The sequence below is a fragment of the Podarcis filfolensis genome, assembly GCF_964270895.1.
Source record: "Podarcis filfolensis genome assembly, chromosome: 1".
Lineage (NCBI taxonomy): Eukaryota > Metazoa > Chordata > Lepidosauria > Squamata > Lacertidae > Podarcis > Podarcis filfolensis.
The window spans coordinates 87,107,343-87,130,431 of NC_139604.1; the positions used below are offsets into that span (position 1 = coordinate 87,107,343).

The 23,089-nt window shown below is 41.0% G+C and overlaps 1 protein-coding gene across 4 annotated transcripts in view; it reads right to left on the bottom strand.

The window, feature by feature from the left end:
- Positions 1–23,089, bottom strand: part of MYBPC3 (myosin binding protein C3) — a 66,175-nt gene that overhangs the window by 22,310 nt on the left and 20,776 nt on the right. For 2 of the 4 annotated variants that reach the window (XM_083604229.1, XM_083604228.1), the window contains exons 9-22: positions 23,007–23,063; positions 18,340–18,363; positions 17,454–17,620; positions 16,108–16,240; positions 15,371–15,495; positions 14,747–14,852; positions 11,291–11,457; positions 10,760–10,925; positions 9,559–9,665; positions 4,966–4,995; positions 4,706–4,842; positions 2,463–2,540; positions 1,500–1,659; positions 76–180 (exon numbers count right to left, since the gene is read on the bottom strand). In XM_083604229.1, the coding sequence (XP_083460355.1) occupies positions 76–180; positions 1,500–1,659; positions 2,463–2,540; positions 4,706–4,842; positions 4,966–4,995; positions 9,559–9,665; positions 10,760–10,925; positions 11,291–11,457; positions 14,747–14,852; positions 15,371–15,495; positions 16,108–16,240; positions 17,454–17,620; positions 18,340–18,363; positions 23,007–23,063 (1,562 nt within the window). Of the gene's footprint in view, positions 1–75; positions 181–1,499; positions 1,660–2,462; positions 2,610–4,705; positions 4,843–4,965; positions 4,996–9,558; positions 9,666–10,759; positions 10,926–11,290; positions 11,458–14,746; positions 14,853–15,370; positions 15,496–16,107; positions 16,241–17,453; positions 17,621–18,339; positions 18,364–23,006; positions 23,064–23,089 lie in introns of all 4 variants that reach the window. The other 2 variants (XM_083604227.1, XM_083604226.1) reach the window with 1 other exon arrangement.

Consider the following 23,089-nt stretch of genomic DNA (forward strand, 5'->3'; position numbering starts at 1 on the left):
CTACTACTACTACTATCATTACTATCATCATCATCATCATCCTTCAGGTGATGTTTTCACTATAGCAATTCTTACCCAGTACTGGCTGTCCTCCATCATACTTTGGAGGCTGCCACTGCACTGTACAGTTATCTTCACCAACATTAGTGATTTCGGGAGCCTCAGGAGGGTCAGGTACATCTGGAGAAAGAAAGAGAGGTAACAAGATTGCCTGTTTCCTTCAAAACACGCATGCACACCGTATTTCTATTGCTAGTGTTTAATTCACCACAGAATCTCTTCCTATGGAACTTGCTGTCACAAGATGTAGTAACAGCCACCAGGTTTAAGAGGGGATAACACAAATTCAGAGAGGGTGAGGCTATCAATGGCTACTGGCCATGATAGCTATACACAGCTTCTGAGGGTTATGCCTGATAATATGTGCATGTGCACCACACATTTAAGGCACATGGCTTTAAACAAAGAATCCTGGGAACTGTAGTTTCTTAAGGGTCCTGGGAATGGTAGTTCTGTGGGGGGTTAAAACAGTTTCCAGGATTCCTTGGGGGAAGTGATATGTTTTAAATATATAGCATATACACAGCTTCAGTTGCTGGGGAACACAAAGAGGAAAGGGCTATTGCATGCAAGTCCTGCTTATAGGCTTCCTAGAGGCATCCAGTTGGCCACTGTGGGGAAGTGGATGGTAAACAGACCTTTGATCCGATCCAGCAGGGCTCTTCTGACGATTCAGTATTCCCTATTCACACAACCAGATTTACTCCTTCATTTTAGAGGTTCCCATATGAATGTGCTGTAACCCTATTTATGTTTCTAACAAACTGCATAAAGCTCCCTCCTCATTGCAGGAAACATTCTTCGTCTTGATGCATTTGTCATTGCAACTTTTATCTAAAGAGTCTAACATTAAGTAGCTTTTTAAGAAAGTGTGACCTCCTGATAAAACAAATGCATGAATTGCACAGCTGATTTTGGGATAAATTCAAGTATGATATATTGCTTGGTCAACAGGGCAAAGCCACATCTTTGAAGCAATTAATGAATGAAGGAATGAAGGAAACAAGAGAAAGACAGAGACAGTGAATCTCATCTAAAAACTCAGTTTTCTCATATCTCTTCTCCTCCTGTCACAGAGAGAGGGCAACATCCATTTAAGAAGGTCACTGTGCTTCATGTTGTGTTTAGACAATGAAGACAACTACTTATTAGGGCTGCACTGATCAGCTAATCTGTCCATTACTCCTTTTGATTGACTATACTACCAGATGGCAAGTTTTCCCCCCTTTCACTCTGCCTGCTATGTGGCACACTTGGGAGTCCTACTTGCCACAGTAGGCCAGAGGGACATTGGCAGGAGAAAGATCATCTGCAGGGTCTCCTGCTCCATTGGAAAATGTATTATTCTATCAATGGTTGTGACTGCGTGTTAGGCTGGCAGAGAGAAGACTTGGCTCACTTGTACCAGGCTTTAGAAAGTGCCCATCTGCCTTGCTTACCAATCACTTTGACAGTGATATCAGCTGTATCTTCCCCTGCTGGGTTCTTAAGCGTAACTCTGTAGACTCCCTCGTCTTCCTTCTCAGCTCCTTCAATGGTGAACACACAATGGTCTTCATACATCTCTACACGGACTCGGCCTTCGGAATCAGAGAAGACCTGTGAGCAGTTATGGGGTGAAAGGTTGTTATGTTATGTTGCTTCCGTTCTTAGACCGAGGTAAAGTTCGCAAACCGGGACACTACTTCCGGTTTTGCAGAGTAAACCAAATAGTTCATAAACAGGGCTGTTCTTAAACCGAGGTACCACTGTATGTGTCATTGATCTGCACTGGGAACAGATTGAGCCACTTGTACTTTCTCCCTCACCAGCAGAGATCTGGGAAGACCAAATAGTTCCTGGTAGTAGATCTTAACTGATCCACACTGGATTTGGATGGGTGACTACAGACACTCCCTTCCTAGTTATCACAATGTGATTTTGGATGGATGGAGTTCTGAAACACTTTCTGGTTTTGTTCTTTGGTTTCCCTATGCCCAGTTTTAGAAAGGGCTCAGAGGGATCCTGCTCTAGTACTCTTCTAATACCAGTGTGAGATTACTGCCACTCCACAGATCCTTGCACACAGCAGCAGGCTGTATACACATGATTCTCTGCTCCCTCCCTCCCTCTCTCCACAAGGATCTCTGCACATTTAGCTGCGGAACAGATAAATAGTGCTTGGCTGGCAGCCCTGTAAGTTTAGAAGGGCTGCTCAAGTTCAAAAACTCTGAGTCCAAAGAGAGACAGATTTCAAGGAAATACCTTAAACAAATATTGTAAAATAGCAATTTGTTATGCAAGAGATCAGCTTTCCTATTTTCTCCAGCATTGTTAATTACTGAATTCATGACAGAGTCACCAAGACTCTTTATTAAGAACCAGATATCTCTGTTTGACTGGTTGAAGAACAAAGAACTTGCCTTGTTGTCGTTATTTAAATCTCCACCTGTGCCTGTAATATCTTTGGATGGGTCACTTAGCAGCACTAGCTCGTTGTTCTGGAAGAGACACAAAACACAGGAAGAGTGGGGAAACATCTGGAAGGCACCATGTTGTCTAGCCCTGAACTAGGAGATATAAGCAAGGAGATACACAATTTCTCCCCCATGAAGTACAATGGCAAAAGGAAGGGTAGCTCTCTGCAGTGATTGCTATAAGAGTCTCCCTTCAGGTTTTAAAAAAGCAGCAAGCCTAGTGCCATATGCAGTTACCATCTACTGAATCAGGCCATTGGCTTATCCAGCTCAGTCTTCCTTCTAACAAACCACAGCTTTTCAAGATGGAGGTCTTTCCTGGCATTAGTATCTGAGACCCTTTGAGCAACAGAATCCGTTCCAGAAGACTGTTCGACTTCCGAAACGTTCGAAAACCGAAGATCAAAGGGCGGTCAGCAAAATCCATTGAAAAAATGGAGAAACGGGCCTTAGAAGCTGTTCAACTTCTGAGGCGCGTTTGAAAATGGAAGCATTCACTTCCGGGTTGTTGGCATTCAGGTTCTGAATTGTTCGTCAGCAGAGACATCTGAGAACTGAGGTTCCACTGTATAAGGAAAGGAAATTAAAAAAGAAAGAATAATAATGAAAGCTGAATAGAAAATAAAGGTTGGATGTAAGGAATTAAACCATGCAGAATCTCCTTTAAATGGCCCAATATTTTAAATAAATAAATAAATAAACATTGAACTAGCAGGTTCTGTGTGGGTTTGCCAAGTCACATATCAGAATTCCCCCCAAAATGTTCTAGGGCTTAAATAAAACCACATGTTCTGAAGATGTGCAGAAAAGAATTGTGGTGTCAAAAGTTGTTCCCCAGTTCACAAAAGACCTGTAAAGAATGGGAAATAACTGCCATATACCCCCTCCTCTTATTCACCTTAAGCATGTGCAAGTTCTAATAATGTCCACTTGAAACAATGTGGGGGCCAAGATGCGATAAATGCTGACAGCTGGAAGTGTCTGGCCTTGCCAACAAGCAAGCGGGAAAAGCCTGTGGAAGGAAGACCCTCAGGAGGTGGGTTGGACCCTCAAAGCAACTGCCACAGAAGGAGCATTTCTCCCCATTCCATGACCACACACCTTGTTTGACAACATCAGGATTTCAAAGCGACAGAGAAGCCCAGTTGGTAATAAGGGCCACAAGAGGTCAGCCTTGCACTACACAAATAGAAATGTTAAAAAATGAGAGGGCCTTGAGAATCTTAAGAGATTCCATTCCATTTTCTCCCATTACTCTGTGGTCCAGAATATTCCTTTGAACTTCCTGCAGTTTTTCCAAACACATAATGCTGGGTGTTTTACTTTATAGTCCTAAATCTCCTTCCAAGTCTCATTGAGGGTAAGTCTTCTGCATTTTATAAATTCACACAAGCAATCGAAGCTCGCAGCATCCTTGTTCTTCAGATGAGCTCTATACGGAAAAGTCTAGCAGAACTGCTGCCAAGATGCTTCAAAAAAGGAAATGGTCCCACAAGAAGAAATGGGATTCTAAAGATTTCTATATGCAGTGAAACCCCAGAGGAAGGGGTGTGCTCTGCATGCAAAAGACTTGGTGTTCAATCTCTGACTTCACTGGTTAGGGCTGGGAGAAACCCCTGTCTGAAACCCTGGAGAGCAAACATTGGGATGGATCAATGGCCTGACTCAATAGAAAGGAAGGAAGGAAGGAAGGAAGGAAGGAAGGAAGGAAGGAAGGAAGGAAGGAAGGAAGGAAGGATATACATATGATCATTCCCTCACAGATTGATCCTCCATTGTTGAGTAACTGTTTGGATTAGTCACAAGAAGCAATGATCCATGATAAATGATCAAAACATAAACAGTAGCATTTCCAAGTGTTCATCAGATGGGAGATAAGTGCAATGAACATAAATGTGGGAACACATCCACTATCACAAGGGGGGTTGACCTTGTTGCTTGGACCGCTATCCTCAACAAACGCAGAACTGAAGCTGCTTTGACCATTTTGAGGTTGCCTTTTTTTAAAGTGCTTACTTGGAATGGTAAATGTTATATATTTTTTATTTTAGAACACACATTAAAGTCAATATCTTTTCAAGTAACAATTTCTTTTTATTTTATTAATCCAGTTATAATTCTGAAATAAAGTAAGGCATAAGAACATACGTGCTTGAGCTGAACCATCTTGGACAGGGTGACGTTTTTACCTTGTTTACTTTCTGCCAGATCACTGTGGGTACTGGATCTCCTGATATGGGTACATCAAGTCTCAGCTTGTTTCCCGCCACCACAATTATGGTGTCAGGAGACTGGCCCATGCAGTCCAGGCGGATTTTGGGAGGTTCTGCAGCAAAAGCATAGAGGCAAAGAAGCATTTTCTAGTATTACTGAGGATTACTCAAAGATTCAATTTTATTTTGCCTCTCTCCCATTTCACTGACTTGTGAATGGCACATATTGCCCTTACCGTGTCTAGGCACAAAGTCAATCTTAACCTCTGGAAAAGAAAGAAAAAGAATAAAATGTATCTGAAAGTTTTTATTTTATTGTCTATTATTTTTATATCCTACCCTTTCCTCCACTCAGGAGAAGAGAGTGGCTAACAACACAAATTCAATCAATCAATAATAAACCATCATCAGAGCCATAAAATCACAATAAAACACAGTAAAATCAACAACAACATATCTTTAGAACTGCACCCCAAAGTCAGTTCCTCTGCTGGATGTGAAAATGGACCATTCATAGGCTCATTTTAAAAATGCATAAACAATAACCTCTCATGATGTAAAGCTGTCAACATTAGGAGAAGCAGGTAAGAAAATCAGGATACAGTGCAAGGAACGTTGTCCTTAATTTTTGCCCAGAAGTGATTCATCTCAGAAGTTCTGGTGCCTTTATGACAACAAATGACTGTACTTTGTGAATACTTGGGATTATATATTTTCTATCTGCTGAAATAGTTCACACACTATCCTGTCACATGCCTTTCACCACCAGAGCTGCATGCTTGTTGTGGGACCAGGCATCGGGCTCCCCATACCCCAACCCATATAAATAAGAGACCAATAAGACTGGCTTGGGGTCAAAACAGGACACAACTTTATTGAACACAGATGAAAGAGGTTTGGCTTGGGCATGGGGCCATCTAAATACTTCTGGCTCACCAGCTGGAAGTGATGTGTGGTCAATCCAGGTGGGGGTTCCTAAGACTTACATAAAATAGGGCAACCCCCACAGGGACCATCATCTGGGGGTTTGCTTTTGGGCCTGGCCCTGCCTCAGCATGCGGCTACAATCACTCCCCCCCAGATCCCTTTAATGGGATACCCCAGTGTTTGGAGGGGCAAGTGGAGATTACAGCCTCCCCTCCATCCAAAACAAAGGATTGCCCCAATGCCCAACTGCCAACTGAGAACAGCTAGTGCCCCAGATGTGGGCTGCTTAAATGGGCAAGGATCTGAGGGAAACTAACCCACTCCGCCAGCTCCATCCCCTGGCACAGCCCAAGTCCCAGCCTGCATCCTCATTGGCCAAAGCAGGCTAGGATCTGGTTCCTGATAGGCGGTGGGGGTTAACTTTATATATTGGGTTAACTTATGAATCTTTACCAAACACAAATAATTTTCTTATGTGAGGGTACAATCTCACCAAAGTCAAGCACTGAAGACACATTAATTTAATTTCAATGGGAGAAATTTAAGCACATGTTCAGCTCTCCTGTTGAAATTAAAAGGACAAAAGTGCTTAACTTTGTCTGAACTGTGCTGTAAATAAGAGCTGAGCTACACTTTTTACATTGGACTGCAGACAGGAATATTTTTGAGTGCTTCCCCATATACATAAGCACATCAAGGAGAGGCTTAGGCTACCCCCCCTTAAAAGCTTTTTTTTTTTTAATACAAAGAAGCATTCAAAAATATAACTCTCCCAGCTGCAATTTGGAGTTGTACCATCCAGAATTCTACTTTCTTCAGTTCTGGCTTCTTTTCTCTTGCTAGTGCTACTTATCTTATATTCAGCCTTTCACTTGATATTGTGCCTTCTTCTATCATCCCGTATGACCCTGTTTCTATAATCAACACTCTCACACATTCCTGACTTTTCCTGTATCCAAACTGCCTCAGATTTGTCTCCCCAGTACACACACAATTAAATTTATTCACCAATTTGCATTTCTGTTGCTGCTAACTTAACCATGTCATTCGTTCAATGTACATAACACAGAATCCTAGATCCATGGAGCTGAGAGAGATAAAAAAATTAACTACTCCAAATGTTTATCCTTAGTCTGGATTCTCCATACATCAAACCATCTGTCATAGTTTATATCAATCCCTTCCCCTCAGACAATTAATTCACATCAACTAGCTTATAGGCAAGTATGAAGGAGTTAGCACACTGTCATAAATTTCCACAGGAAAGAAAGCATTTTGTGAAACAATGCTGATTGCTCAAAGAGATCTTTCCCATTGGCTCAGGTAGCCCAGATTTCTATTTCAGGCTTTGTGGTGTTGCATCAATGCAGGCGCACAGTATGCTATATTTAAGGCATGTACTTGCCAGTACAGGAAGGCTTAGGAATGGTCAGAAGTGACCTGCACATTTCCATAGCCATGACCATCTGTCCTAACGCTTCTCCATCTGGCACCTTCTCCTTTTTTACAATGAAATTCTTGAGACATTAGATAGCCACCACCCTTCTCCAACCATTGGCTTCAAGACCTCTACTGGAATTCCATCTGACTCATGTTTCTTTTCATTTTTAATTTGAACAGCTGTTTCTCCATTTGCTCAGTTGGATGGAGGCACTTCTTGTTTTTTGTTTCGTATTAGGTGTGCACTTGCACACACTTGACACTCAGCATACTTGAGCCTATTCCTTTTCTGATCACTGCTAGTCCAAACTGCAGTCCAGGGTCTAGAACAGGGCTGTGAGATAATTTCTTTCTTTCTTTCTTTCTTTCTTTCTTTCTTTCTTTCTTTCTTCGATATTTTAATAAGAAACTAATTCACAACTATACATAACACAAAGCACATTTTATTATTTGAAATTCACATATGTCTGAATTTTGTAGAGCAGCTTTCCATCCAAATAATAATAATAATAATAATAATAATAATAAGAAGAAGAAGAAGAAGAAGAAGAAGTTCTTGTTGTTATTTATACCCCTGCCCATCTGGTTGGGCTTCCTCAGTCACTTTGGGCAGCTTCCAACAAAATATTAAAATACAGTAATGCATCAAACATTAAAAGCTTCCCTAAGCAGGGCTGCCTTCAGATGTCTTCTAAAAGTCTGGTGCATGTACTGGAGGAAAAAATGCATTAAATGTATACAACCATGAAGTAATATACATTAGGGGAAAAATTGCTTGCAAAAATGTGTATCTGAGTCAAAACTGTATACCAAGGTGTTGGGGGAAAATTGTACTAAAAATGCTACTAAACTTTCATGAGGATTTTTTCTTAAATGGGCACACTGCTGTGGAAATGTGGAGGATTTAAGACTGGATAAATAAGAAATGGAAAGAAACCAAAACAGACAAATTTTTCCACATGCCCCTAATGTGTGGATGGACCAAAGCTAATCCTGAACAGTACAATCTACATCCTTTCAAACAGTCCTATAGAAAAGGTTAATGAATATGGTTTGTACTAGTTGGGCAGGGGGGGTCAGACATCACCAATGACACAATGATCAACAATTAAAAACCCTTTATATTTTGAGCATATATATCTGCCAAATGGGAATGAAACTGAACAGTACCTATAAAAATGAATGAGAGCAGAAGCTATAATGGATTTTCCATATAAACGCTGAAATAAATTGCTAGCACAGTACTGTTTGTCCTATGACTTGCCATAAAATAATGGGAAGGTAAATGCACACATTGAGCACCTACAGACTTGAGGCTCTCCATTTATTGCAGTAGAAGACTGTGTACAAAGACTGGTCCTCTACACCAAAAACAGTACCAAAGCTATTCAGAAGAGATTGCTGGCTTGGAGTAAGACTTTCTTGCAGATGAGCTATATCAGGGGTCTGCAACCTTTAAGACAAAAAGAGCCACTTGGACCCGTTTCTGAAGAAAAAAAAACTGGGAGCCGCAAAACCATTGCATGCGCGCCGCTGCCCTCCGATCTGAAAGCGGGCGGGAAGGTGACGTCGGGACGGTGCGTGACTAACGCACACACTGCCCCCATGCGACGTCACAGCCAGTACAGCGCCCGCCACAGTGGGGAGTGTTGGGGCACACAATGCGCCTCCTCCCCTCCCCGGAGCCACAGCAAAGGTGTAAAAGAGCCACATGCGGCTCCGGAGCTGCGGGTTGCTGACCCCTGAGCTATATCCTCCTGGAAGAATGCCCCTGCCTATTATTATCAAAACAAGGATAGATTTTCCTCTTATGGGTTTTAGAATTAGCTTCTAGGAAACAACAGTTTATAATGCTGGAATTGTTTCTATGAACTAAATTCAGAAACAACCTTTACACCATGGTGATAATCCAATGCACAGTTATGTGCACATAAATTCCACTGAGATCAATAGGCTTAATTGCACCTAATTCTGCTGGTTCACAGCCAAAACGATATGAAAGTGGAAGCTACTCATTATTGTTGTGTGCGCTTTTCTCTATATATTTAATTTCAGTTTAATTGTGGCACCCAGTGTTGACCTTCCCATACTTTGGTCAATACCACAATTCTTTTCATAACTTTCTCTATTAAGGTATAAGATATTTCTCCACAGAGTTCCTGTGGTGCTACATAAGGCAATTAGAGGGATTAAAAAAATCAGTTAAAAAGTGGGCTGACATTTTAAATAATAACATTTGGCTTGATCCAGCCCACCACAGGCCTAATGCCCGTGCTTGGAGATATCCCTATTAGTGTACAGAAGAACCTTATTTCACCCTTACTGCCAGAGTGGACACACAGAAATGCACAGTACTAAGGTGCTTTGAAGCTCACGCATCACCAAGAGAAAATCTCCCGTTTCATCTTCACACAAAGTGAACATTCCCACCAAGAACAGAAATTAAATTCCAGACCACTTACCCAAGAAACGAAGATGGGCTGAGAGATTATATGCAAATCCTTCGGGTATAAAAGAATAATCAGCTTCGTCCTCTGGAGTTACATCATCAATGGTTAGTTTATGGATTCTGATATTGCAAAAATACAAAATACAAGCTTTGTTTGGGTCCATTCACCTCTGTACAGGACAAATCCCATCCCCAGAGTAGATGGATAGGTAAGAAAGAATGCCACATGGATATATACGTATGCATATTCTATATTATAATAAGTAAGTATAAATAGTGTGGAACCTATATCACAAACTTTATTAAGATGTCACTTCATTCAATTCAACTTGACTAGTGTTTCAATCCCGTGAACTGCAGGTGCGGCACCTGTGCTCAAAGAGATCCTTATAAGGCATACGAAAAGCCTAATTTCACTCCTCCTCCATGATATCCATACACAAACACTGTGCTGAATCATTACAGGTCATGGTAGGGAATAGTGTGCCTTCAGCACACTTGTGTCTCCCTCTATGCTCTGCTTAGTGAAGGAATTCACTTTTCTTGGCCAAATTGAAGGAGAAAAACTTGAGAACTGTAGACACACCTCCCATTCCCTATAACAACCTTGCATACTGTCTGCACATACATGTCACAGAATAGGAGAATCCATCCTTCTATGGACTGCAATGGGCTTGGTTGAGCTCTAGGTATATTACTGTATGTTTGAGGGCATTTCATAAAGTAGCAGCCATTTCCAGTATACATTATGGGCAATTGTATTACCACAAATGCCACAGTGACCGGAATGCAAAAATCGTCAGCCTTCACAGGGGCTTGTCTGAAAACTGGAGAAAGATCTGTTCCCAGAGATTCGTGAATCATTCACTGCAACATAACCACACCCTTTGTACAACTCTTCCAAACTAATACACACACACTCCTCACGTCAATTTAAACACCCACAAAGCACAATACAAAGGCATTCCCAGATATTTCCTTATCATTCAGAGGGAAGGTTGCATTCTCCCTCTGAGTAAAATTAGTATATAATATTGGGTTATATACAACTGCTCTCTCTCACCACATACCATCTTATCACATATTCTCTCCACCCGAAGGAAAGTACTACTACTAATACCACCAATTTATTATTGCTACTTCTATTACTATTAGCAGCTTGTTACTCAAGCAACTTACAGCAACCTGGCTTAATTTTCTGAAGCATGACTTACCTGCCAATATGGGAGATTTTAGTCCGCTCATTTGGAATCACCTCCTTCCCATTTTTCAGCCAGATGCCTTTCACATTCTCGTCAGAAACCTCACACTTGAACACAGCCTGGTCCCTTGCCTTCACCGTCAGGTCTGCAATACTTTGGTACACCTCCAGCTTCTTCTCTGAGATCACGAATTTTGCGGATGGAGCAACACAAACACCAGAAGGTCAGAGGTCAACCAAGAACTGAAGCTGTGGATGTGTCTTTTACAAAAAGAAGAGGCTAAAGGAACTGTTTTGGGAAAGGTGAAATAGGAAGAGACATCCAGAGCACGTGGGACTTTAACAGGACTTGATAAGCAAGCACCTGTTGTTATCAGGATATCTATTACATCCGGCACATGGGCCTAACAATCCCCATAATATGCTTTGAAGGCCTGCACAATTAGCTGTCCTACAATTAGCCATCTAGCTATCGGCCGTTTCCCAGCCACAAAGTGGTTTACCAGCCGCCATACATTATAAAAAAGTTCCTTTTGTATCTCACCTTGCACGATCAATTCAGCAACAGACTCCCCACCATTAGTCTTTGCTTTGTAATGCCCATTATCCTCCTTGGTGGATTCATTAATGATGAGGTAATGCTTTTTCCCATCCTTTTTGAACCGGTATTTGAATGCTTCTTCCCGGGTCAGCTCCACTCCATCCTTCTCCCTACAGGTATGAAATATTGTTACACCTCTCCGTAACGCTCAGCAACAGGGCAGTCGACTCCTGTTCATATAGCACAAGTTCATGGTCCATGGGTATGTTACCCATGATCTTTGAAGGATTATCAGAAGTAGTGGATGCACCTGTGAACCTGCACATCCAGCCTCAGGCTGGGCGGACAGGATTGGAGACATTTTTTGGTACTTTTGTGCAGGCATGCTCATCAAAATGCTGTCTTAGCTTCCCTGTGTGATTCTAGTGAAACCAGATGTCTCCCTGCTTCTTCATATGTAAAATCAGCACAAGTTTATTCCAAGATATGTGGTATGGAAAGAAAAACCTTCCATGTGGATGAAATTTGAATGTAGCAGTCATAGGGCTAATTGTTTATTATTATTATTATTATTATTATTATTATTATTATTATTACTTCAGTTTATTATTCACCCTCCACATAGGGTCCCAGGTTACAATAATATATAGCACACAAACATTATATATGACTGAATATTCACTCTCGTAATAATTTTATGGTTTTGATTTTCCTTTTCAGAAAGGGAAAAATATTTTCTCCATGTTGATTTCATGTTTGACGCCAACAAGGATTCATTTCTGGTACTCTTGAAATGATGAAGAATGATGTTAGACCCTGAACTATTTTAGAGGTTTGGTGAAAATTTGAGAGTTCTTCCTCTGGCTTTGACTCCATTTAAAGCTGGGACAGCTGCACTTCTACCCTTGTCTGCTGCCCATTCCACAGCTATCAATACTCTATAATGAGTATTTATATTTCAGGGAGCAGCCATGAGCCACAGGATCAGATAGTGGCAGCTGCAATATGTTTTGGGAAGGATTAGATACTCCCATACCCATATACACCCACACACCCCACACAGTATGATATCTCCAGACATCCTTATATGAACACCAAACAACAAATGTACATCTGTGCTATATTTTCACACATGTAATGTACACACAGTCACCAGTTGCATGGGCCTGTTTATCTCCCCCCCTCAAAAAGAACAGATGATAACACTTAAGTTTGATGAATCCTATAAGTATTGCAGGAACAGCTAGCAGTTTTGTTCTTGCACTCTGGGTTGGCCCTATCATTAGGCAAAGTAAGACAGTGGCCACAGACAGGGGGTAGTGGGGCTCAGCAAATGCTTCTCCCTGGTTGTCCACACCTTGGTTGTAGGAGCATCTCCACCCCCATTGTTCAGCCCAGACACTGAGGTCCAGCTCTGAGGGCCTTCTGGCAGTTCCCTCACTGCGAGAAATGAGGTTACAGGGAACCAGGCAGAGGGCCTACTTGGTAGTGGCGCCCGCCCTGTGGAACACCCTCCCGACAGATGTCAAGGAAATAAACAACTATCTGACTCTTAGAATATATCTGAAGGCAACCCTGTTTAGGGAAGCTTTTAATGTTTGTTGTTTTATTGTGTTTTTAATATTCTGTTGGAAGCCGCCCAGAGTGGCTGGGGAAATCCAGCCAGATGGGTGGGGTAAATAAATAAATAAATAAATAAATTAGTAATGCTTGCTTGTTAATGGCCTGGACTGACTCGCTGGCTAACTTGTGAGGCTATATTGTTTTAGATGTCAGCTGAAAACTATTTTTATTTCAGCAAGCCTACCCAGATATACTGCAGAATTTAGTTATCTATGCTTGTTTCAAAAGTTTTACTGATTTCATCTGTGTTTTTATTAACAATTACCTTATGTATATTTGTTCTAAACAGTTTTGTGGGCTTCGTTTTGGCTGCGTTTTATCACAGCTTTGTGATTTAAGCGGTTTGTAAATCTTTCTAAACAAATTCATAAAAGAAATGAAAACAAAGCAATCAGGCAGAGAGGGAACCAGCCCTGTCCACTTTCTCCAGCACACACCCTGTAAGAGTGTGAGTGTGTGTTGTGTGTGTGTGTGTGTGCATGCGTATGTCACTCTGCTGCCATGACATATTCTGGTGCCACTTTTGATGCATTGCAGTATTTGTTTGATCAGGCAGTAAGCAGCTATCATGTAGAGAGGTGAGCAAGTGTTGCAAATAGAACTGTCTAGGGCAAAGAACCTGCCCTGCACCCACTCCAAGCTGTCCTTGGTGGAGGACACTGTCCCGTTGCCAATGTTCAAGTAAGACTCAAGTGCCAGTTTGGTCAGCTTCTTTTGTGTAACGAGGAGCACCCTCTTGCCCTTTTCCTCAGGAAGGGCTGGTTGACACATTAGAACAGCCACATGGCACCACACATCAGTTTTAAGGCAGTGATAGGGGTTGTTGGGGTGGGGTTTCCATTGATTTTAATGGTTGTTTTCTGCTTCACTGAATTTTGTATTGTGCCTTGTGAACTGCTTTGATTTTTTTTATGAACAAAAAGCTGTATTTAAGCTTTTTTAAAACAATAAAAGAAGGTGCAGATTAGCTTGCTATGCAGATAATGATGATGAATTTAAACCCTGTATTTTAATGAGAGTGCGCAAGGTGGCTTACATATAAGCAATACCAACAAAACAACAAAGCAACAGCAGTTCAAAAACCCATCTTAGGTATTAAAAAAAAAAGTCTGGGAAACTGCAAAATACTCAACAAAATCAAGATTCTGAAAAGACCTAAAATCTTCACTCCGTGCTTAAAAGCAAACAGAACAGGCTAAGCAGACCTCTCTTGGGAAGTCATTTTACTTCTTGGGTGCCACAACCAACAAGTCCTTCTCCCAGACACCAAACTGGTGCTAAGAGATTCTCTCTGTGAGTGAGCATGGGTGTGGCTGATTTTAGTGCTTTTCCAGATTGATTTAGGAAGAGGCACTGATGGTAGAGCATGCCCACTCCACTTCATGGTCATCTGTCTTTTTCTGCTTTGGGCAGCCATTTTGTGTTATGCGATGACAGCCATTTTGTGACTGCGGCCCTTCTCAAAGTCAAAATGTGCCCACTGACCCAAAGATATTAGCACCCCCTTAACTAAGTAACTTAAGGCAAATAAATAAATCCTTGCACCACACTTCAAATGTGTTATGTTTTCTTTCCTACTTGTAGATCTTCTTAGAAAATCACAACAGCCTTTAGACCTATCTTTAAAATGGAATGTGAGGGTCAGTTAGAATATCTTTCTGACCTTGGGACCCCTTCCTCTGCTTATTGCCTGTTCTGTCTTCTCTCTTTGGTCATGCAAGAGGGGTGATGGGCACTTGTGTGATAGTTTTGAGCCCCTAGGACTCTGGAGGGCAATTGTTCTCGTTTCTTAGTCATTCAGGAAGTAGGAACCCCCACTTCTCCCCAGTTCCTTACCACTTCACAGTAGCCCCTTCTTCTGACACTTCAATTTCAAACTCCACTCTTTCACCAACCATGACCACCTGGTCTTCCAGAGAATGAGTAATCAAGACAGGAGGCTCTAGAAACGGGGAGGAAACCTAATTTCAGAGAGAGAGGAATGCAGAGGAAAACAAAAACCTTTGGAACTCTCATCCAGCTTTCCCAGCTGATGGTCAGCTGTAGCTATATGAATAGCAGGTCCTTACACTCCCAGAGTTCTTTCCAATTTGACTGAGATGCCAAATTACATAACTGACTTTCTTACATAAACCATTTCCCTTCATATCTTTGTAACTGTAAATCAGAACTTTGGCACACTTGATTGTTCTTTGTAACCTAAGACTGCCTAAATCCTCCCTTAAAACTAAAATGTAGAAAATTCTGGCGTAAACCAGAAAAAAGTCTCAAAAGAAAGAGAATGGGAAGGTGGAAGGGAAGAAGCAGTTAAGTGTCTGAGTCCCTTCAAATGAAAATGTTGCGCTCCACTGGAACAACAGGACTTCCATTTCCTCTGTATACCCCTCAAAATCTGCTACAGACCAATCTGCTGGACCCTTCTCTGATCCCAATAAAATGGTGGTTATGAATTATGCTTACCTCTGACAAAGAGTTCTGTGAAAGTCTTCTCCTCTCCAATCACACACTGATATGCTGCATCATCAGCCAGTGAGCAGTGGTTGATGGTCAGAATCCTCTTGTTCCCAAGAGCCTCAAAAATGTATCTGGTGAAATGCAAAGAGAATTCAAAGGTATCAAAAGAGAAGGCGTTCCTAAATCTTCATCACCCTGTCTTCTATCATGACATAAAGCAGAGTTTTTGACTAGATGCCCCCATCCTGGTGTGGTTAAGTGAGAAGACGCACCTTATCCCTTCCTCCCTTTGCCTTCCTGAAGGCACACAGAGCTCCAACAGAAGTCATTTATCCCTTGGGACATGCATAAAGGAACACTATGGACCAAACGACACTGATGTTGATAATGGGCTTATTGTATAACAACTTTGCCAGGATATCGTAAAGAAAGGCAAATTAACTGAATCACAAATGGGAAAGCATGACATGAGAACTTACTTGCTAAGAGACAGACCAGTGATTGGGTTCAGTTCCAGGTGCAGAGATTGAAAGAGGGGGAAATAAAATCAGACAGTCATTAAAAACCTGCCTATTAATTCAATATCCTCCCATCCAATTATATCCACTACATTAGGCCCTTCATTATTCTCTCCACTTTTCTTTCTGATAGACCCTATTTTTCTTCTTCTCCCCCTTCTGATAATGACTCGAACTTCTATAGCCCACACTTTCCCATTAGTATTTATTGCTTTTTTTAAATACCCGCCGCTGACTTGGATCTCTTGCCCATTCTTCAGCCATTTCACTTCATCATCTGGGTTAGCAAGTTCCACCATTAATTTGATCTTCTGTCCTTTGTCAGTCTGGTAGGCAGGTTCCAGTCTCTTGGCAAAGGCTGGGGAAGAAACAGTTTATGTAATCAAACTCTGCCCACAGGGGTTAGCTCAGTCAGTAGAACATGAGACTCTTAATCTCAGGTTTATGGGTTCAAGCCCTACATTGGGCTAACGATTCCTGAAGGGGGTTGGTCTAGATGACCCTTGTGGTCTCTTCCAACTCTACAATTCTACGATTCTTCAAATACTGCTAATTGTGCATTGTAATTTTGAGTGGGGGAAAAGGACCAGGAGACCTGTAATACCCTTTTCATCTTCCTATATTTTAGGGCTTGTCCACACAACAATTTAGCACAGTACTATCTTAGTTTAAAGCTAATGGACAGTGACTGGTAGGGATGGGGGAGGAATTTGATTCAGTTCAAATATAAAGGCAAATCTATCTGATTCACATTTTCTATAAAAACATGTGAACTGAAACCCACCCATTAACATTATCCAAATGTTGCAGTGCAGTTCTCCAGGCAAAAATACATAAAGTAGGGTAAAAGATGCACAAATTGTGTATTTTGGTGAAAATAACATACAAAAATGCATTATATTAGGATAAATTGCTTTGCTAAAATATGATTATTATGCAAAATTGCCCCCCCAATATGTCATATTTGCACTAAAATTTGCCCTAAAATGCTGGTGAATTTTCATGAGGACTTAAAAAAACACCAATCACAGGCTGATGTAGAAATAAGGAGAACTGAACTTAAGATTGGAAAAATGAGAAATCAACATTGACAGGTTCACCCATCCCTAGTAACTGGGCAGAGGCTTAATTATAATGTCCACTTCCCAACTTTCTGCTTTATGTGTTTTAATGACAGTTACCTATGTTCTCAGCTAATTAATATCTTCAAATCATTATTGAATTATGGTAAACCACGACTCTCTTCCCTTATTCCATTTCTTCTGCTGAAGCTGCATTCTTCCACAAGACTTGCCAGAAGCATCCACTATTATCTCTTAATTTCGTATACTTCCTTTTAACAGCTACCTTTCTCATCTTGGTTCCTCATTTCTAATTCTCTAGAACCTACTGTTCTTTTCTTGATAGTAAATTGAAGCATGGGAACTGACACATACATGTGAAATGGTCTTTCATATTCCCCCCCCCCCCCATGGAAGAGTTTGAAAGCTGCTTCATACATTGTATTTCCCCCCTAAAAAGAGGCATTTCCCATGAAGGAAAAAAGAAGAGAAGCAATCATGTTCTCTTACCTGTGCTTTTCTTCTCCTCCTTCTTCATGCGCTTGAGACGCTTCAACATACCTCGCAGATCTGTGATACCATATTGGAAAGCAATTTTTTCATATTCTGATGCAGGAGCTTTCCGGAGGATTTCCCACACGTCAACATCTGGCTGTGCTTCAGTTTTTGCCTCAATTCTGTAGAAAATGGGCATATAGAACATTTTCTCATAAGGGACTTCAAATAGCCTGCCTATTAGATTGTGTCTCTACTGCATAAATTCCTATTTATATTAAAATACCTGTCAGTTTAGGGGACTCATTGTTAGTGAGGTGCTTAAGGCATAGAAAGACTAAGTGCCTTGATGAAGATCAGATAATGTGTCATAGTCAATGATCGGACCCTTATTTTCAAGTTCCTAAATCAATTCCTTAACAACAATACCAGTCTCCTTTACCTTGCAACAGGGGTCATGGAGACCATGATGTTAGGCAACAGGCGAGTTTTCTGTGTGGCTTTAGGGTGTGAGTTTTGAGCGAGAAAGCTCCCTTGACTTACAATTCTTAATTATATAGGAGCTCATTTGTTTAATGACGATGAAGGGGAATATAAGTATCATAAATAAATAAATTGGTTTTTCCATCTTGTGAGTAGAAAGTGTCAATTTCTCTTCAAAATGAAGCTTAGGCATTTATCAACCTTGTACAGATTTTAAAAACAATTAGAATGCAAGAAACTAGATGGGAAGATAGCAACTTTGGACCCCCTGAGCTGATAATTCACTTAAACAGTTTAGGCATCTTCTAGGCACATGAATCTGTTTATATTCTTTTTGTGAATCTATTTACTAACAAAAACAGCAGTCATGTAAAAGACTGATTAACAGTTAGCAGAGGCGAGGGAATGGAAAGCTTACCGCTGTACTGAGCGCAAGAAGCTGCTGGACTTGAGAACGATGCAGAGAAGCATTTGGATGAGCATGCAGCATCGCCATGAGCAAGAAAGAGGGCAACATGTGTTAGCATTAGCGCCATTACTAGAAGAAGGCAGCCCTTTGATGGTAAGGACTAAGGATTTACTATAATGATGGTAAAGAAGCCACAGCACACATTAAACAATCCAGTTCTACACAAGTCTTAGGCTGTGTACATACTACACCTCTAAAGCACATCTGAAGCGCATTTCACCCTCAGAGAATTCTAGGCACCATAGTTTATTAAGAGCTGCTGGGAATTGTAATTCTGTGAGGGGTAAACCACAGCTCCAAGAATTCTTTGAGAAAAAGAATATGCTTTAAAGCAGGCACCCCCAAACTCGGCCCTCCAGCTGTTTTGGGACTACAATTCCCATCATCCCTGACCACTGGTCCTGTTAGCTAGGGATGATGGAAGTTGTAGTCCCAAAACATCAGGAGGGCCAAGTTTGGGGGTGCCTGCTTTAAAGGTATAGCGTGTTCACAGCCCTACATTTATACCAACCTAGAGGGACCACGTGAGGTACAGCTTTGCTGGAAACAGGCCTCATTTAGGGGAATGGGAATACATCATGGATATGAAGTTTTTCATTTTTTCATTTCAGATTTTGGAAAGTGCACTACTCAAGTGGTCTCACATAGCCAAGAACAAGCATAAATGTAGCAGAGGAAACCTATGTATACTCCTAGGAAGAGGTTTCTTTTTTAATTATAATGTGCATTAATGGACCAGTCACAGCACAATTTACGCAGTAGGGTTTATGACTTTGCTCAGCCTACGATCAGTGAACTTGGTTTGTAAAGGCAGAGAAAATCTGCTTAAAACAAGAACCTAACTAACCTGCAATGCTAGATCCACATTTCCATTTCAACTCCTGTCCAGCTATCCCTGACAATTTGTTTTTGTTTTTTTTATAAAACATTTATTAAGGTTTTAAAAGTTTATATAAAATAGAAAAAACAAAACAAAAAACAAAAGCAATAAAAATACATACAAAACATACAAATCACATACAACAACAAGTATAATTTCAATCCCTTATATTCATAAAACTTACTTTCCTGACCTCCTCATACCTCCCCTTTCTGTATTCCAATCTCTAATTGTCCCTGACAATTTGTTTTGGTGGAAAGAAATGAAACACTTGGGGAGTCATAGACTGCAGATATTTTTCAGGGTATCTATCCTAATGGCATACCAAGTGATTATATGGCTCTTCATGCATGAAGGAGACAACAGACTGTACTCAATGTCTGTGCCCCCAATGTCCATGCGTTCAGCTGAAGATATGTATGAAATCCTATGTAGAGTCAACTTGTATACATCAAGGCTGTGTCCGTGGGATTGGGAACCATGCAGAAGGCAGGGCCCCTGATCAGGCAGATAGAGTCCATTATATTAGTATATATGGAGAATTTATGATGCCAGCATGAAGAGGGCTAATGTCATGCGGATCAGTTTGCCACACAAACAAAGGGAACAGAATGGAAGACAGAGCAATTGCTAAGCTCTAACAGGGCAAGTAATAAGCAATGGATACCACTAGCTTTAGCCTCCTGCCGATTCTTCCACTGCTTTCTGTTAGTAACAGTTAGAACTTGCATGAGTTTTACAAATAAACGGGCTGATTGTACACCAGGTCTACTCAAAAGCACATTTGACCTGCATAGTCCACCCAGATTGTCCTGTGCCTGACTTGACTCTATCTGTGCTACAAGTAGAGATATGGGGTTGGGTGTCACAAGCAGAATTTGCACTAGCACAGGTTTATGTTGAACACAGGATTTCTTCAAAACACTAGCCTTCCCACACTGGCTCCAACTAGTCACTCTATATTGGGAGGGAGGGGTATTAGATGCAGTAAGAACACCACAGTTTACCCATGAACTTGGAGGCATTGAGGTGTTTTAGACAGAACCTGTTCCACACAAAGTAAGCTGTCAATGTGTTCTAAACATGTGCGGGAGAGTTAAAAATAGTTGCATACACTCCAGCGATGGGTCTTTCCTATCCTATTACCTTAGACTGATTCAGACCTCTCAGCTGTCACCTCCTTCAAGGTCTCCCTTCACCATCCCATGTCAAAGCAGAGTGACAACTGTTCCCTTTCCTCCCAACCTCTTTCTGGCCTATGGCACCTCTGTGTCAATGTCATCTAAATTATTCTGCCATTAAATAGAGGTCCACACTCTGGAACAATATGAATAAAGTTTTACTCTTTCCAGCAGGAGCTCCAGGAACAGCATCACTTGCTGATTAACATGGGAGAGATCCATAGTTGTGACAACTGCAGGACGTATCCTGCACCTATGGGGAGTTCTTTATCATAGATTTCCTCTGTCTACTTGCATTTCTATCCTTTGAAGAAACATTGCACATTTCTGGCAACACCACTAGAATGGAATATAAATCCAGGAACGCCTTCTGATTCTCTGCTGCAGCAAGTATTAAAACGGAAACCTTCATCTTCTGAATTAAATAATTCACAGTTATGGCTAGTTAACAAAGGCTGTGAAATTAAGCACAATAAGCTAGAAATAAGTCCAGCTGATTACTTCTAAGGACCAAACCAGACATGTCACCGTTCACAGAATTAGCAGTTTTTTTATGGTGAATGGCTGGCAGAGGGCACCCAATCTAGCTTGGAACTCAAGTGGGAGGGTGTAGGGGACAGAATGCAGTAGACGGAATGCAGGGAACAAAGGGTTAAAGCCCCCCTATTCCTCTGTCTGCATTTCAGTCTGGATTGAGACCACACTACCTGCTAATATAATATAATACTAATTGTGTGAATGGTGTCACTTCTTCTTTTGTCCTAGACAAACGAGAACTAGGCTACACACCAGTCATGTAGAATTCCTCCAAGTTTTGAAATGATTCTCTCTCTAACTGTGAGTCAATTATGTGCCATCAGATGGAAGGCGCTATTCAGCATATTATTAATCTCAGGATATAGAGTTATAGTCAGCGTAGTAAGTACTACTAAGTAAGTAGTTCCATCAGACAAGGATTTGAAACTTTAACATAATAAAATAACTTTTCAATCAATTTTAGAATCGCACCAGTTTATTCCTTGGTGAGATATGCTTGAATAATAGGATGGAGATGCTAAAATATCAAGACCTGTATGACCACTGTATCAAAAAAATAAAATGAAAGGCAAAGTTTCGTATTAAACAGAACTTGGCGTCAATTTCTGGTCCATTGGCTTATACTATGACCACACATCTCAAATCGGCACACCTGAACTAAGATCCAGTCAAAACACCACTGGATCAGCATGGGATCTGGTCACAGGGAAGATGCTATTTCACTGATAAATATTATTTTAAATCAATTTACTTCATTGGGGATGTTTTAGGATTGCATTGAATCCAAAAACATGGTCAGCAAACTCTTTCCACCTTTGATGAGGAATTCAGTAGGGAAATAGGAGCACCTCAGTTGGTTAAGGGACCTGAGAAACGTCTGCATAATCCAGTAGGCAGAGGAACAAGGTTGGACGTTATGCAGGGTTGCAATGACATGGCGGACACTCTGGGGAGATGCACTGAGATAACTCAAAGTTCTGGATAATAGCATTTCTACAGCTTGGAGAGAAAAATAAATGAAAATCCTGTCCTAATTTTAAAATTGCTTCAAAAGTGATAATTAGAATATTCATGAAAGTAAACTAATTGCTTTCCATCTGTATTAACTGGATTTTAAAATAATGTCTGGGATGGGAAACCTATGCTGTTCCAAGTTTTCAAAAAGAAAAGCGGAGGTTTGTACATTCTGTAAACCCCATAGCCTTTTAACTTCCTCTGTTCCATGCAGTTCACACAGAAAAAGAAATAAAATCTTACTCTCTGTTCCAGACATCAGAATTCCAAGATAAGTTGCCAGATGGAAGACACAACAGGACAGCAAAGTACAGACAGGAAGATTATAAGGCAGAGAGAGAGAGAGAGAGACAGAGAGGCAGACGAAGAAGAGCAAGGGAAGAGGAGACAAAGAAAATGAAAATATATATAAGGAGTCAGAATGAAAAAGAAATCTTAATCAAAGCTGATAATTCTTTGTTACAGACTATGAGTCTCATCCCCTTTCTCTCCACCCCCACCAGTTGCTCAATAATTTTTGGAACTTGTTTCCTCCTCCCAACATCAGACCATAAAACAGTTTAAGCAGAGTGACGTTTCTCCTGTTTGTTCTCTGTGCACAAAAAAAGAGAGATCACTTTTCTTTTGGTCCTAAAAAGCTTCAGTTTCTTCCCTCTTTGCAAACTGAATAATTAAGCACATGCACAATGAGCAACAGGGAATCTCACATTAGGCACGTAATTTTCACAGACCATACAAATTGCCACAGCTGACAGGATTGAGAGACCTAGTACAACCACGTGAATGCAAATGTAAGAATGACAAAGACAGTTACTCTAGATTAGCCTCTCTCAACTTGGGTCCCTAGATGTTGGACTACACTCCCAATGTCCCTGACTGCTGGCCATGCTGGCTAGGAATGTTGGGAGTTGTAGCCAACAACATCTAGGGTCCCAAGGTTGAGAAAGACTGATCTAGACCTTTAGCCTTTTGTACCATCATTTTACAGATGGCAGCGTGCTCACCTCTTTCTCAGCAAGGCACTGAAATCCAACTCTCTGCCTTCTTCATGTCCATCCGCACTGTGCAGTATAGCAAGTAGCATTAA